Source organism: Cloeon dipterum, chromosome 1, assembly GCF_949628265.1.
Source record: "Cloeon dipterum chromosome 1, ieCloDipt1.1, whole genome shotgun sequence".
Classification (NCBI taxonomy): Eukaryota; Metazoa; Arthropoda; class Insecta; order Ephemeroptera; family Baetidae; genus Cloeon; species Cloeon dipterum.
In genome coordinates, this window is record NC_088786.1 from 23,296,457 (window position 1) to 23,312,469 (window position 16,013).

The following is a 16,013-nucleotide window of genomic DNA, read 5'->3' on the forward strand; positions in this document are numbered from 1 at the left end:
GGAGTTTTTCTTCGTTTTATTAAAAAAAATGGAAATTTTGAAAAACCTTGTTTTTCGAGGTTGTTAAAAAACGATGATCGACTAAATCTCGACTTCTAATCATCTGATTTTGAAAAACCGTATACCGTTAGACTCGTCTCGACGTCCCAAAGTGCACTAAAGGGGTACGAGACCCACTAACCCCCAACCCCCATTTAACCCCCTCAATAACGGGAAATTTAGCATTTTTTCGTCTGTTTCAACACATTGGCACGACGTTGACGAGTAATTGCCCTCTTTAAACCCATTCAGTTACTTAGTTCACTTAAAAACTAGTCAAACGGTACATATTTTTCGTAAATAGGACCACCACAACCCGAGATTCGGGTGCACAAAGCTTTTTTTTATCAAGACGCGATGCAATAATATGCTCGATGATCGCCCAAATCTCAACTTCTAATCATCTGATTTTGAAAAACCGCATACCGTTAGACTCGTCTTGACGTACCCAAGTGCAATAAAGGGGTATGGGACCAACCAACCCCCAACCCCCTTTTAACCCCCTCAATAACGGGAAATTTAGCATTTTTTGTCCGTTTCAACACCTTGGAACGACGTTGACGAGTAATTGCCCTCTTCAAACCAATTCAGTTACTTAGTTCATTCAAAGACTAGTCAAACAGTACGTATTTTTTGTAAATAGGACCACTAAAACCCGAGATTCGGGTGGCACAAAGTTCCAGAGGTAGAAAAAAAGCAGAAATTGGGGTTGGTGGGGTAGGTGGGGTAGGTGACCACCCCCAAAACCCGTTGGCTGTCTAGGGGAGGTTGAGACGAGCCAAACGGTGTTCAATTTTTGCAATTCTGATGGCTCAAACCCGAGATTTGGTGATGCGTTTTATTTGATAAAAGAGGTTAGTTGCGACACAATTTATCAGAGTGCTTCATGGATAATGCACGAAAACTTTGCAATTCATTTTTGATAATTTATTGTCAACAGATGCCGCAACCTCAAATTGCAATCGCTATTTTAATTTAAGAGACGAAAAAAGACGCGTTCCAGAGTCTCGTATTTTTTGCTCAAGTCAAAAATCGACAGATTTCTTTCTTATATTGGTTATTTAATTCATTAAATACCGGTCGTATTATGTAGTTAAATCGGTTGGCATTAGTTCTGTGTCGTGGAAATCGGTTTATCAGCTTCGCTTTCTATTTTAATTTTGAAATTTGATCGATTGATTTGCTGGCTCTCGTGCATGCTGGCAGAGAAATGTGCCATTTCTCCGTTTCTGTTGCATGTATCAAGTCGAATCATTTTTTGAAATGAGCGGCATTCAGTCTCAAATTTAATGTCTGGAGTCGTTAAACCGGTTAGTTTTAGGTAATGTCAGCAAACAAATAAAACCTCCTCCTGTAAAATCGTGAAAAGTGCAGGTTTACCTTTTGTTCGCTGACGCAGAATGCATATGTACCATTTGTTCGCTGACGCACAATGCATATTTACTTTTTTTCCGGACGCGTAACGATATGTACTATAAAAAGTTAGACGTTAGTTGGTGTACAATTTCCCGCACCGCCGTTTTGATAGTTTCTTCTCTTTTGCTATAGATGGCAGCACAAAACGAGCAATCCAGACCCAGACTAGTGGCCGAGCAATGAATTGAAATGAATGAATGGCTGCTTCTATTTACATCGTGATTTTGGTCACAATTTAAGTGAAAAATAGCGTAACACTTACCCTTATTATTTTCTGCATTATAAGTATTTTCCGACTGGTTGATTCCAAGAGTTGAAGTAAAATGCTTAGCGTAGCGCTTGCAAGGTAAGTGACTTTAAACAGTTAATTTGTTTGTTTCTCACGAAATGAAAAAATTTCAATCTTAAGTAGTTTTTTTAACAATTCCATATTTTACAGTGTTTTTAATTATCAATTTTTTATTTCCAGATTATCTCTTAGTGTACCAAAACTTGCGCCATCATTGACAACGCAATGCCGCAGCATTTTCATTCAAAGCAACCCAAAATTATTTAGATCAACTCCGTGTTTGATGTAAGAAATAATGATTCAAATCTGTTAACAAAAGAAAACATATCCTATTATTTTCTAATTTCAGGGCCGAACCACTGAAAAAGAAGAAGAGAATCGACCCTGCCGTTCTCAGAGCCAGAGAGGAGCGAAAGAAAAAGAAAATTGAAAAGCAGATTCGCAGACTCGAGAAGAATTCTCGTCAGCTGAAGCCAATTGATGAGCTGGAAATTCCCCCAGCAGTGTATGACACTTTAAAGTGCGTACAAATTGCTACTCTTTGGATTTTGACTAACGCACATTCTGCAGACAGAGGGCGAGAAAACCAACAATCATTAGTCACGAAGAAATGGAGGAGAGGGCACTTTTACTCAAGGAATGGTCGCGGTACAAGATGAAAGAGAGGATGAATGATGTTCAGCTGTTAGACAAAATGATTCTATCCCAACAAAAGGCTATGGACGAGCTTCGCCTGGAATCGGAAGAACTTTACCAAGAAGCCCTAGCGGTAAACATTGGAGCAGTACAGTAATAAGAACTTTTCTTAGTAATTTTCTTCCGCAGATGGACCTGAATGTGATGCCCTTCACGATTAAAGGCCCCGTACACACCCCTCCCATTGTCAACTATGATAGTCCTGATGGCGAATACACAGACATAACCAAAGATTGGTTCCAGCCCCTCTTCGTAAAGCAATAGATATTTTATTCTGCCTTCAATTAAAAGTCACTCGTTATGTACGAAAAGGATTCAAACCATTTTATTCTATCCAAAAAATCCACTTGGGCTTAATGTAATAGTGAGAAATCACAAGAAATCAATCACAAATCTAGCCTAATTAAAGCATTGATGCTTCATTAGTGCAGATACACAAAAATATAATACTCATTTCGTTGGGAACATATAAGCAATGATTGTATTTACACCTGCGGAATAATAAATGCAGAGAGTCGATGTCTGATGTGGAGACAGAAGTGAGGGATCGCAGCTGGCTGACAAAGACTAGTCGAATCTGATTTCCTTCTTGCAAATGGCACAGTTGTCCGAGTACTTGAGACACATCCTCAAACAGTCACCGTGGAAAATGTGGTGGCATGGTGTGATCCTGGCCTTGGTCATTGGGCACAGGCAAATTGCGCACACGTCGTCAGCCCAATCGTCCATTTCTTCCTTTGTTGCGGACCTGAAACGAACATAACTTAGAATTGTATGGTTTTGTGCTTCCATATTTCTCAGTACCTGAACCTCTTGAGCACCTTCCGCTCTTTAAGAAGCGTTCTGAGTCCATTTTCGGACATCTCTCTGCATCTGAGGTAAACGTTGAAGTACATGGTTATGACGAAGAGTTTGTAGTGTCCATGAATGAGAAGCGGCACAGCCATGATGAACGACATAGAGGCGGCGATTGCTTTTAGAATGACAGGAGCGTAGAGCAACTCCAACGAGTCAAGACACTCAAACTGCATCCGCAGAAGGAAAGAGGGAAACATGTCAACGAACGCCTGCAATTTGTAAATAAACTGTTAAAAAAGGTTATACTAATTTTCAATGCAATACAAGGGATAATATATTTCAGGGTATTTTTTGTTTGCTGCTTAAATATCCAAATAGCTAAAAATAGTTGCCCTGCTGATCTGAAATGAATAATTTCTGAATCTAAAAATATATACCAGGCATTTTTGTTCGACGGTTAAAATTTTAGAGGTCTCAGCCACGCAAATTTAAGCGGCGCGGCTGGCTGAACCAGCTGCATGCGGATTTTGGCCCAGCGGCGGCTGAGAATTTTTGCCGTCGGCTGGCGCGGCTAAAAAACTTTTTAAAGTAAAGTTTGATAGTGTTTATAACGGTTGAAGGGCTGGAGACCAAATTTTTCTTTTGCATTTATCGATTTTTTTCGACTTTTTGACCTGCGGATGGCGTGGCTAGTACATATATATATATATATATATATATATATATATATATATATATATATATATATATATATATATATATATATATATATATATATATATATATATATATATATATATATATATATATATATATATATATATATATATATATATTGACCAATTCTCTGCGGCTGAATTGATAAAAAATCCGGCTGACGCGACCTGGATGAGACCTCTAATTAATTTAAAAATTGACTATATACCCATACTAAATTTTTAGTGTGATGTGGAACCCTTTATAATGCAACAAAAATTATACTTTCAAAAATAAATGCAAATTGTAGCAATAAGAAATATCAGAAATGAATAATTAATCATCTCTGACCAGAATAGCAGCTAAAATTGAAAATTTTGGAAAAAATAATTTCGCAAGTTCTTAGTTTGTTTCAAGTTCTCCAAAATATTTTTCAATTTTCTAAAGGAAATTTTCCTTAAACACAACTATTTAAAAATAATATAGTTTTATCCATTAAATTTAATAGAAAAATTTTGTTCATCCATTTTGCTACGTTTTATGTTATAGAAATACGCACATTGAATATAGCTTAAGTTTAATCCTTTCAAATATAAATTTTGGATCCAAACAAGGGTCGCCTGGTTTGACCCGAAATAATGAATTTGTGTTGCGATTCCGAGCTCGCTTTAAAATTACTGCTGTTGAAAATATTTGCATTTGTCGTCCTTGCGATAGGAAAAGAAACAAACTGCTTGAATATTAAAAGCTTACTTTTTCGGTGGCCATGTAATAGATCCAGGTAATAATGGTGTAGACAGCAGTGGGCTTGTAGTGTTCCAGTCCTTGTCCGAGCCCTAACAACAGCAGCATGAAGACGACGGTGATGATAAAAGTGACCGCCTTGGTCCACTCGAGCAGGATCTTGGTCGTGGACATGGCTAGGTGTCGAATGTTGGACGTCTTTGTGATGTTGATCCAAGGGGACCAGTCTTCTTTTTCAATCAGCTCTCGCAGGTAGGAGATGCAATAGGCAATTACGTTATAGAACATCACCGAGTAGAGCGCGGTCACATGCTGATTTTCCACCAGCACACGGTCGCACAGCATGAAGAATAGAATCTGCAAAATGATTAAGTTATAGAATACTGTTTTTATATAATAATTACAGTAAAGTTATTCAAAAATAAATGCAGGAACTATTTGCTAAGAATATGAGAGGGACGAAAAGAAAAGAAAAGTGTAGTAATTATAATAAGAGCTGCGAGCGAAAGTAAAAAAACCCACGAGTGAGTGATTTTGCTTTTTTTCACAGCAATATATTTAAAAGTTTGAAAAAATACAAATTTTAAAAATTTCTCTGCAATAATATTAAAAGGGGTATAAAATTATTATTTTGCCGTCTTTTGACAGCAAATTAAATTAAATTTTAGTGCAAAGCACTTAAAAAATACAGATAAGATACTAAATTCACGCTACTCAACATTTTTTGTACATTATATGCAGCTCATCGACTTCTAATTGTCTCGATCCTATACGAATGTGAGTACCGAATGCGCTGACAAGGAGGCACTATGAATGCAGTCGCCAGAGTAATTGGTTAAGCAAGCGCAAACTCACCTGGCTCATTAAAACCGCGATGTTGGTCATTTTAATGTATGCTTGCTCTGCGCGGTCGATTGGACGGTACATGCCTCTTGCGATGTAGTACAACGGACTGGTCACCGCCACACAACATTCTGAAATATGTCCAAAATGGGTCATTTTTTATTCATGGAGCAGAAGAGGCAACAAAACATATTAAATGATGCTGTTATTGTCCCCGAATCCAAATAAAAACTTAATTCAAGACAGGGATTTAGATGGGTACAATTTTTACGAAATATGAATTATTGAAGGACACACTATGCAGATGAACTGAGAAGCATGTGGTTTTGCGATTTCGCTGTTATCTGATCAGCGTCAGAGTCTACGTCAAAATTTAGGACGTAAACAATAACAGTAAATTTGGTAAATTTGAAGTCAAAGTTTTAACCGACTGGTCTGCAAAATATAATTATGTACATTTTTTGTTATAAATTTCAAAGAAAGTCTAGCAGACCAAATTTCCCAAAATTGTCTTTCTTGTGATTGTTTATCAATTAAATAAAATATTTTGAGACACTTATTACTGCAGTAAATTATGGGATGAGTCTCTTCTAGGATAATATATAAATTCCTAAGTTGGCTTAGCAACAAAGTATGAGCGAAAAAATATCACAAAATGCCAATTAATTTTGCAAACATGAAAAACGTCCTTTTCGTCCAGTGGGCTGGAATACGTGTCAGCGCGAGTCAATCAGCATCGCGAGGAAAAAGTTGAAGTGCACAAAATTGGAGCTGCTTATCGTTGCGAGCAGAATGGGGGCCTGCACGCTGTTTTTCCGTGGCGAGCCTGTTTTGTCTGAGGGCGTCTCATTATCATTTTTCTCATAAAAAAATTGTCTTGGCCGATTAATCTCAGCGGGCCGCGAGGCGCGATTGACAAATATGACGTCAGGATTTGCTCCCTATATTAACCCTTGGTGAAGTAGGGAAGGCCTCGCTTTTTGCCACCAGCATCCGCCCCTGCAGCACCCAGACGAGCACCAACAAGTACCACAGGTAATATCAATATCCAAGCTCTTCTTTAACTCTAATATAATGCTCAGTTTTTAAAGTGGAAAATAAGCAAACCTTTTCCCCTAAGAAATCAGTTTTTTTAATTTTCCTATTTAGCTGTCAGCAAAAAGGTTTTTTGCACGCACATCAGGTCAATATCAGCCTGGCCTCGTACTTAGGAAGAATGATCAGACCTATTGTAATTTTAGATGATCTGCTTTTTAAATTTTGTCTGTACAGAGTAAATGAAAACTTTGTTTTTAAGAATGATTAAAACCAACTTGAAAATACTTCTCTGGCCAAAGCAGACTAAATCAACTTTGAAAAAAGCGATCTCAGTTCAAACCAAATATTTCTGTATGTTTTTGTTTTATAACGTAAACAAATTTTTATGGAGACTATTAAATGTATGAAAGATATGTTGCAAAAATGAGATGCCCCTAGCTTTTCTTCTCATAGAAAATGCTTAAAAATGATCACTTTCCCGTAATATAGAGCCATCCATGAAATTAGGTCAAATGTTTGTTTAGTAAAAAAATAGCATATCAACTTTTTCATTTTATATTTTAATCCTCTTTTTATCATGGAGCATTGTCAGGCTTAATTTTACTTTGAATGAGGAAAATACTTTTTGCTTCCACATGATGACATCTTTTAAAATCTGTTGCTGGTTTTGGATTTTTTATCTTGTGTGTTCTATATTAAGAACGTTTACCATTCGATGTTCTTAAAATAGTAGATCCAAGATAAAAAACATCACTTTTTGTGAGAATGTTGGACAGTGAACAGTCTAATTAATTTTAGTTGCCATGCATCATTCAACTTAAAACTATTTTAAAGGGCACGCTTCAATAGCGATTATTTATCCGTGAATATTAACAAGACCAGGTGGCTGCTTAAAATTCAGCAATGATCTATACTCACATACCTTTTAGTCTTTTTAAATTCACTTTATGATTTATTTATTTATTTCTATGTGTAAAATGATTTTATTAGAGTAAATATTATGATTTTACCTTTGATGGCTGATGAAATGGATCCAAGGCCGCTCAAAGGATATTTGTAGTGAGCTGAAACCACAATCGGCAGCACCAAACCCGAATAAACCAAATTGGTCGCTGTGCTGACCAACAGGGAGGAAGCATGGTTCCTCACCAGATAGGGCAGCAGTAAAATTACGGAGAGCAAGCAGACTGAAAAAATAATCAACATGATCAGAATTGCAACTAATTTCCATTTTCATCGATACCGCTGTATCATCTGTTTGCGATTCACTTCCGTTCACTCGTGAATCAGACAAAGGGCAACAACCCTTTTTTAAACAATGGCGTATGTCTGACTAAAGTCGCTTTTTTATCTCCCATGTGATTGCTTCTTACGTTTGAATTGTTATTTATTTTTACTGCCATCAACACACAGAAAAACAAGTATTTTTTTCTTTCTTGAAGAAGGAAAATCCGTGATCTGTCCAATCAGAGGCACGTGAGTGGTAAAATAGGCACTTCTTGGACCTCGCACTCATTGGACGGGGGTCCCGCGGTGCGGAATGAAGGGTCACCCGACGGGAGGTTGAGGGCGCCGATATAGGTTAGCCCTTTTGCCCCTCGACAACTTGTAAACAACCGCGTGTTTTAATAAATTACTACAAAAACACGCACTAATCAGCTGGCGTTTACTCAATCTCTATTTTTGCAACGCACTCATGCTCGTAAGCATAAATATAGTAATTGTTAAGTGATGGCCGAGACATAATTGTCGCGCGAATAACCGGTGACAGTGTGCTTTTAATTAGTATATCGCTAAATTTGCAAGCCCATAAACAATTTCTCTCAGCTGCTGTTATCTGAAATGTCAAGGTTGGCAATTTTGGCCTGTAAACTATCCAATTTGAACTTTTGACCCTTTCATCGGTCGGGAAAATAAATGGATCGAGGTAATCAGAGATGTTATGTCACATTTAATCGTTGCATCTCGCTTATTGTTTACATGAGAGCTTATGCTGCAGCTACAGCGGCTCCCAACAACTTTTCCCCGTCCTCTGCAATAACACATTCACTCAATTCGAATGCCCATATTTACAAAATAATTTGACATTTCTGATAAATTAGTTCCTCATTTGATAAGGGAGGACGACAGCAGTCAATTGCGGTGAACCTTATAACCCGCCGTTACTTTTTTCAACCCGAGCACTGCATCAGTAATTCGCGTCTAGACATTTTTGCTCGTCGCCGTTCCGCACAGAAAAATGCAAAACATGCACATATTTTAAACGGCATCGTGACCGTTGTTTGTCTCGCCGCGTCTGCGACTAAACAGATTGTTGATCTGATTTCGTTTCATATTGCAAACTGGGAAACTGCGATGAACTTGCATGTTCGTAATATTTGCATTAAAAATAAACTAATTGACTCACCACTATGCGCAGTCCGTTCGTCGCGAAGTCGCGGGTCTTCTTTGCCGTTAAATGAGCTGAGGGCGCTCACATTCTGCAAGCGGGCTCGCACCCTGCTGATCATCCCCATCACGAAGCACCTATTAAATTTCAAACAAATATTGCATTACTTCTATGCTGCTTAAACACCTAACAGCAATTTTTTTGTCATAAAATTGCTGTTCATTTTTATTCTAATTTTTATCCACAATTTAAAATTGTTTGTAAAATTTTTAAAACATTCAAATCCATGAAAAATTTTGTTTTACTTTTTAGTGAATAGCATATTACAAAAATTAAAAATAAATTTTATCATTATTCCTATCACCGTATACCAAGGCATTTTAGCATGATTCTTACTAACTCTCTGATCTCGTGCATCACTGGCAAGACTCGTCCTTGAGCCAACCATTATTGTTCGAATGAGTAATCAAATACAGTTTTTATTTTAGTTACCATTATTTATTAAAAAATAAAATAGCTACACTTCAGGAACACGTTTTTGTTCCCCCCCCCCCCCCGAGTAAATTTATTTTCAAATTGCGTAGAACTGAGCTATCCAGTACACACAGCTTGCGGTGATTTTGCCACGTACCGTCCATTTTTAGCTCTCGTTATCCCATCAGCTGTAAAAATATTTCCAAGCCGAAACATGTGCTAACCGACTTTAAACGCTGGTACATATATGCACACACCTCATGTCTTGAGACGCTTCCCGATGGAGCAACGTCCCCCGCGCGCGTGGAACTGCCAGACTCGTGCTCGGAGCCAAAAAGGCCAACGCTCTTTCGAAAACTAGAGAGCGATTCCGGAAAACAAGGCCGTCAGGGTCAATCGAACCAGTCAACGAAAGTGCCTCATTACACCGGATTATTTCTTCTAACAAGAGCCATTAAAGAGTTTGAGCATTGCTCGCTCGGTAGTCACACCGCGAGAAAAGACGACGAAACTGACAAACTGCGCCTCCTGGCAACAAATCCAATGTCAAGACGGCGTGTCCCAGTGACGTTTCGAGGCTCGTCTGACCGATCTCAGTGAATTGAGAAGCGCAATTCCGCTTCTTTGTCAGTCCTGCTTTTAATTAAATTTCAATTCGTCATTGGGAGATCTTGTGGCTTAAGTGAAATGCGAAATGGCATCTGTTTCAGCCCTTCCGAGAATTTAATTTTGGCCACAGTTTTATTTGAACGTTCCTCGATGCAATTTGGCAACTATAAAGGCATACTCCATTGATCTTGACTGCTATTTTTGTACATTCTAAATTAATGTGATTTAACCATCAGCGCGGCGGCGTTATAAATAAATATACTCATTTACATTCTTGCAGAAATACTAATTTTCTATAGCTTTAAATCATTATAGAAAAATCAAATCAAAATTGGTGCAAATTTGAATGAATTAAAAAAATTCAGCATGTGTCAGCTAGTTATTACGATGCTTGATGACCCAATATTTCATGATTTTGTGGCGCCTAAATTTATTTGGTGGTTGTTCGCGCGTTAACTGTGTTGCATCACAGGAAGTTGTAGACGTGAGAAATGACGACCCATGCAGCCATTCAGCTTTTGTTTGTGTCGTTAAAAATTATTTTGGTGCCTGTGCTGAACTCTTAAGGTCACCAACTGTGATTAAAAGGCTCTCTCAGATGTTGTGGGAAAATATGCTGGGGTTCTGGGAATATTGCAAGAAGAAGAAAATTTTGTTTTTTCACAGCCGCGCCGATCCGCGATAATCTTGAAAGTCAAAGTGCGCATAAGAGACTCAATACTACTTGCCTTTAGCTTTTATCATTCTAAGTTATCCTTGTGTATGGAACTTTCACGTGATTGTTTTGTTTTTGCGAGCAATTTCTGCTGCTTGATGACCAATTAATTCTTATTTGCCCTTTCCAAATAGAGAGCCTTGTGGAGGAATTTTCTTTTAAGTGCGTATCATGCCAATTGAAGCTGGCTAAAAATAGCGGGCGTGCCAAAATGTTGACAAATCAGAGTGAAAAACGAGCCGAAGCAGAAAAATGTCTCACCTGCTTTGAAGTGAATGCTGAGAAAATTATTTAGGATTTCCGGTGGTCGCTCTTCAAGTGAATCAATTGGAGAAAAATAAGCGGGGTGGTGTGATTTGTGCAGAGTCCAAAGTGCGAATGAGTCTGTACTGCTGTGGCTCGGCTCGGATCGAGAGCGGCCGCGTCGACCACTCGCCCGCCCGCTCAGGGTAGGCAAACTGCCAATTTCGGAAAGGGTCACGCGGCTCCCTCATCCGCAGTCGCATTCGCTTCTGCAAATTTAGCGCGCTAATTGGTCGTTTTCACCATGCACGTTTGTTGCACGCGTTGTGAGATACAGCTATATGTTGTTGTTTTTGCATTTTGATTATATGCTTCTCTTGCATTTTACGGCTTAAACTCTCAGGCTGTTTTCTTCCTTGTCGGGAACAATTGGAGGCGTATTTAATTTGTCTAGAATGTGTTGCATTTATTTATCCACATACACATCATTTAATTAGCATTATTCAACTCTCTTTTCTTCTTTATTTTACAGCAAAATGTTTTATTTAATGGAAATAAATAGAATATTTATTATTTTCTCAACCGGCAAGGTAATAATGGTAATAATGGCACTATGCAGTCGTTTTAATTCAAAATTGAGCGATGAAATCACCAACTGGCACGTGTAAGGAGATTTCAACATTTATTCTTTATTTTTCCTATCATTCCTATCATAACGATAATCACCGTGAATGAAGTTCTCAGTGCATTTACATTAATCAAAGATTTAGATGAAATAATTTTCTGTTATTTGCTTGACGAGTTGACTCGCTAATTCCAGATTAAAATCAAATAAAGCTACATTCTTATGAGATGAATTTAAAATTTTCAATGCAGAAAAATATGGTCCGCAAATGAACAGAAAGCTGGGCAGTGGAAGCACAATATCACATTATTTTTAACTGTTTCACAATGCGGCTTTCAAAATTAAAGCAGACTGTTGCTGCTGCTCTATTTGAGAAATGGAATATAAAATTATTGCATCGGCACGTAAACCTCTCCTTATGTTAATTTCCTCAATGATTACAAAATATATTCCCAAGCTCCAGGTGTCATGATCAGTGATATATAAGCCTTAAGATACCAACAAAAACAGATTTCAAAACTACCCCTCCAATCTAATTCCTTCTGCGAGCAAACGTGTTGATGCGTTTCGAAAGTAGCTGTAAATTATTGTGCTTGATTCGGTGTCCAAGCCCAATCCATCCACCTCGCCTCTGTCATTTGATAAAGACGAGATTATGGCCAAGGGTGGGAGCGCGGCTGAGGCTTGATAAAAAGGGCAGGAAATTTTCAATGATCTCGAGTCTCGCTATGCTCTCCAAACACATAACATCTTCCACGGCTCTTCTTTCTGGCTCCAACTAGATTTCGATCGTCACTCTAACGCCAATTGTGGTGATCTTCGTCTGTGTTGCAGTTCTCACAGAGGATTTTCCATCTGACACCATGCAAGCCTCTCTCTACAAATACTCTGTCATTAGCTTGGCTTCAACCTTATTTGGACTGTTAGTGATTGCATCAATAATGACAACTGCACAAAGGTAAATTGATCCTTCTTTTTGCATCTTTCTTAAGGTAAATTATGTTCAAATTTAAATAATTAAGTATTTTTATAAAGACAATTAGTCAATTTCAAAGAAGCACGTGAGTAATAGTGTATTTTTCACGACGGTGTGCTTTTTTACAAATTGAATTCTTGAACACTTGAAGCAATATCAGTAGATTTTTAATACAATTGTCGCACAAGCGAAAGTCTTGGGAGCTAAAACTTGTCACTCAGCTGTTGCTCAGATAAATTAAATGCTGGATTAATAGAACCAGCTTTACGCCCGCATTTAAATATTTTTTCGAGGGCGGAAATATTATGATGAAGCTTAATGTTTGTATTGGATTTAAAATAAAAATAATTCTCGAGTAATTTTTCATGGTTCTGGTGAACATCATTAAATTTTAGAACAGATAATTTATAAGCGCACCAACACTTAAATTATTTTAAAGATTTTCTGTTTTAAGGCATCTCTTTTATGGCAATTGTTTAATATTGGTTTGTTATTAAATTACTTATCATTAGACCTTAATTTTATATAGCAGCGAGCAAAAGCTATATTACTAAATAAATTTGGTGATCACTAGGCTACCTCCTACTGTACATAATTAAATTGATTCAAATCTATTTGAAGAACCTTTAAAAGTGTCTTCCAAATAGCTCGGTTTGTGTGACTTACATTGTACAAAAACGTGTGTCAACAAAACAACAATTGGTAATCACTAAGCAAACATCAAGCAACTTGAAAGTTAAGTAAAGTGAAAACGTGCACCATTCTCTAAGCATTTTATTATATGTATTACTCACGTGTGATCCGATCTAAACTCGACAAATCTTGCCTCATAATCGACCTACATTAAAGGTTAAGTTAAGGAAGGTTAATTTGAAATAAATGCAGTTTTTAAGCAATTTAGATGAATGTCCCTTCTATTAGAAGGAAAAATCTTCATTTTGTTAATTTTAAATGCAGTGATCTTCAAGAGCATAGAAATTTATTAACGTAATTAACAGATTTTCTGTGTCACTTATTTATAGATAAAGCGTTCATTAAAATTTTAACCCGTTATCTATTCTTTTAATACCAAGCCTGCTCTCAATTAAGTAATTTTATTGTTGTATCTTCTCCACAGCGGTCCTACTCGCTGCGGACCTTGTTTGCAGGGCACATGTGTCAGCAACCCCGACGACTGCCGCTATGGACACTTTCACGATTCGTGCGGTCGCATCGTCTGTTCAAAGGTATTAATTTTCTTCATCTGTGTCTGCATTGAAGTATCATTTGTCACTAAATCAACCTCATAATTCACCAAAAGGTTAACTAATCAAATTATTTTCTGCTTTAAGTTACCCATTTTATTTTTTATTTTAGGCACCTTCTGCTTCTAATATGGCAAGCCTTGAGAGACTTATGCGAAGGATATCTCGCACTGCTCGTTCCCTTAAAGTAAACCTTTTTCAAACTCACACATACACATTTCTCACAGATAACGTTAGCGAAATTTCTGCACAATGTGTTAAACATGTGCGGAAAGAACCGGACTAGTCCAGTTGTCAATGTTGCTGATAAATATTGATAACGAGGGCAAGTCTATTTCTTTTAAAAAAATTTAAAAATTTATGGAATTTAAGGCTATTGAATTAATGTCCATTTTACATTAAACTAAAATATAAACATTTTTGAAAATGTCTCTTCTCTATGTGGTTAATAAAACTAATTAAGAAAACTATATAAATGAAAATTTCAAGGGAAAATTATTCTAGCACGTTCTGGTTCTCTGCAGCAGACAATTTTAGCCCTTTAGCGCTGCTTGTTAGAGAGGGGCTGAGACAGTTCGAGAACGCGGAAAAATTAATATTGTATTTATATATACTTAAAATTTTACTTTGCTACCCATCCTGTTACAATGATTCGTCAAATAGAGCCTTTTTCAAAAATTGGTAAACATTTTCTTATAGCTTTTACAAATTTTTTCTTTTTAATCTAGTGTTATGCAGGTTGCATAACATAATAAGCCTTTAGAAAATTCAAAAGCTACAAAGACTGTACTTATTTCCATTTTCTCGCATGCTTCAGGGTCCCGATGAAAAGTGCGGCGGCCTTTACGACTACTTTGGACGTTGCGGTCACGGCCTGGTGTGCAGGTGCAATCAGTGCGTTGGCTGCTCCGAAGACACCATGGAGTGCTCGACCATTAACAACCCAAATTGCTGATTGGCCGTGGACGCCGCTAGCACGTTCCGATCTCACAAATGAGCCTCCAGCCAACAGTATTATCCATCTCTCGCCCTCTCTCTCAAAGTCCCTGTCGCCAGTCAACTTGTTTGCATTTCTGTTCAAGCATTATTTGTCCACTGTTATTTAAGTAATCTTTTTTACCAGCTAAAAGCTGCCATTTATTTAGGCCGCGAAAAGTTTTGCGCATTGTCCGGCAATATTTGAGGCAAGTTGAATTGTTTCAACCCACTCTTGAATAATTAAACTCTGTCTACTTATCCGAAGTTACGCAAAAATACCGCGCAGCCGATTCATTTTCTTTTACAGGCAATTGCCTTTAAGAGCAAAATATTCATTTTCTATATTTTCTATTTTCATGATTTCCATCATTAAGGGAAACCAATTTCAAAGCTCTGCGTTGGATCTTTTGTAATGTTATTTATCTTTCTGTGATGCTGATATTTTTTGTCCCCTTCATATGTGAGATGGACCGTAATAAAGACAAACCGAAAATCCTTTGTTTTAATTTAAGAAACTATGTATAAGCACATACAAGATTCCTCTGAGAAGACCTTCAGATTTTCCGGGCGCAGAAAATGAAATTTGAAACCATAGATTTTAAAAAAAAATGCTTCCTCCACTACATATAGCGAACGGCGTCGCAGCACCTGGTTGCTTTTTGGGTAAATTTAGAACACATATTCCCTACACGCCAGCACACACGTCATTCAAGTGAGGGTGTTGCTTCACTCGGCGCGCGAGTAAAAATCCATGCATAATCCATACGTGTTTGTCAATAAATATTCCGTTCCCGATAATGCGGGTGATTTCAGCGTTCGTGACAACCTGCGTCTAGTCCAAGTGCAACTGGAAATAAAAATAACGAGTTACGACAGGCTGACAAAGGCAGCCCCGAAAACAATCCCAGCGGATTCTTGAATGCAGCGTACAAACAAACTGAAAGGATTATTTATAGGAGCGGCCATGGCGGAGTCGTTTTGTGCCAGAATTAAACACGCCGCGCTTCATTTCCAGCCTCAACCTGCCGTTGTCGAAGTGGGTTGGTGGCCGAAATTATGGATGCTCCTGCCGACTGCTCAATGTGAAGTCTGTTGAGAGGTGGAGTGGCGAATTATTGGCCAGCATTTAGCGCTGCAAAGAGTCCTAAATAATTGCAGCACCTGCTAATATGCTACGACTCTTGTCAAAATAGTCGTAATG

General features: G+C 37.7%; 3 protein-coding genes across 5 annotated transcripts; 2 read left to right on the top strand and 1 right to left on the bottom strand.

Moving 5' to 3' along the window:
* Positions 1–1,635: 1,635 nt before the first annotated feature.
* On the top strand, positions 1,636–2,754 carry mRpL40 (mitochondrial ribosomal protein L40). Its single transcript, XM_065497822.1, has 5 exons — positions 1,636–1,801; positions 1,925–2,029; positions 2,094–2,264; positions 2,315–2,513; positions 2,570–2,754. The coding sequence occupies exons 1-5, from the start codon at positions 1,779–1,781 to the stop codon at positions 2,702–2,704; spliced, it is 633 nt and encodes a 210-aa protein (XP_065353894.1). The 5' UTR covers positions 1,636–1,778; the 3' UTR covers positions 2,705–2,754.
* LOC135948510 (E3 ubiquitin-protein ligase RNF139-like) lies at positions 2,739–11,185 on the bottom strand. Its single transcript, XM_065497820.1, has 7 exons — positions 11,008–11,185; positions 8,967–9,085; positions 7,570–7,746; positions 5,534–5,652; positions 4,688–5,035; positions 3,245–3,507; positions 2,739–3,188 (listed from the first exon to the last, which is right to left on the bottom strand). Exons 2-7 carry the CDS (start codon positions 9,073–9,075, stop codon positions 3,008–3,010), a joined length of 1,197 nt encoding a protein of 398 aa, XP_065353892.1. The 5' UTR covers positions 9,076–9,085; positions 11,008–11,185; the 3' UTR covers positions 2,739–3,007.
* On the top strand, positions 6,449–15,305 carry LOC135948514 (neuroparsin-A-like). 3 transcript variants are annotated; one of them, XM_065497823.1, is made up of 5 exons: positions 6,449–6,556; positions 12,449–12,572; positions 13,708–13,816; positions 13,947–14,021; positions 14,652–15,305. In XM_065497823.1, the coding sequence occupies exons 2-5, from the start codon at positions 12,478–12,480 to the stop codon at positions 14,787–14,789; spliced, it is 417 nt and encodes a 138-aa protein (XP_065353895.1). In that variant the 5' UTR covers positions 6,449–6,556; positions 12,449–12,477; the 3' UTR covers positions 14,790–15,305. The 3 variants fall into 3 exon arrangements, with proteins under 3 accessions (XP_065353895.1, XP_065353898.1, XP_065353897.1); XM_065497826.1 differs by lacking the exon at positions 13,947–14,021; XM_065497825.1 differs by lacking the exon at positions 6,449–6,556 and having other exon boundaries at positions 12,317–12,572.
* The last annotated feature ends 708 nt before the right edge of the window (positions 15,306–16,013 follow it).

Coding starts and splice junctions, on each gene's coding strand:
- LOC135948514 (XM_065497823.1), top strand. CDS start 12,478: ATGCAAGCCTCTCTCTACAAATACTCTGTCATTAGCTTGGCTTCAACC. Junction 12,573..13,707: donor ATAATGACAACTGCACAAAG/GTAAATTGATCC, acceptor TCTTCTCCACAG/CGGTCCTACTCGCTGCGGAC. Junction 14,022..14,651: donor GCACTGCTCGTTCCCTTAAA/GTAAACCTTTTT, acceptor CGCATGCTTCAG/GGTCCCGATGAAAAGTGCGG.
- mRpL40 (XM_065497822.1), top strand. CDS start 1,779: ATGCTTAGCGTAGCGCTTGCAAG. Junction 2,030..2,093: donor AGATCAACTCCGTGTTTGAT/GTAAGAAATAAT, acceptor TTCTAATTTCAG/GGCCGAACCACTGAAAAAGA. Junction 2,514..2,569: donor TTTACCAAGAAGCCCTAGCG/GTAAACATTGGA, acceptor TTTCTTCCGCAG/ATGGACCTGAATGTGATGCC.
- LOC135948510 (XM_065497820.1), bottom strand. CDS start 9,075: ATGGGGATGATCAGCAGGGTGCGAGCCCGCTTGCAGAATGTGAGCGCC. Junction 7,747..8,966: donor CGAACGGACTGCGCATAGTG/GTGAGTCAATTA, acceptor TTATTTTTTCAG/TCTGCTTGCTCTCCGTAATT. Junction 5,036..5,533: donor TCGCGGTTTTAATGAGCCAG/GTGAGTTTGCGC, acceptor ATCATTTTGCAG/ATTCTATTCTTCATGCTGTG.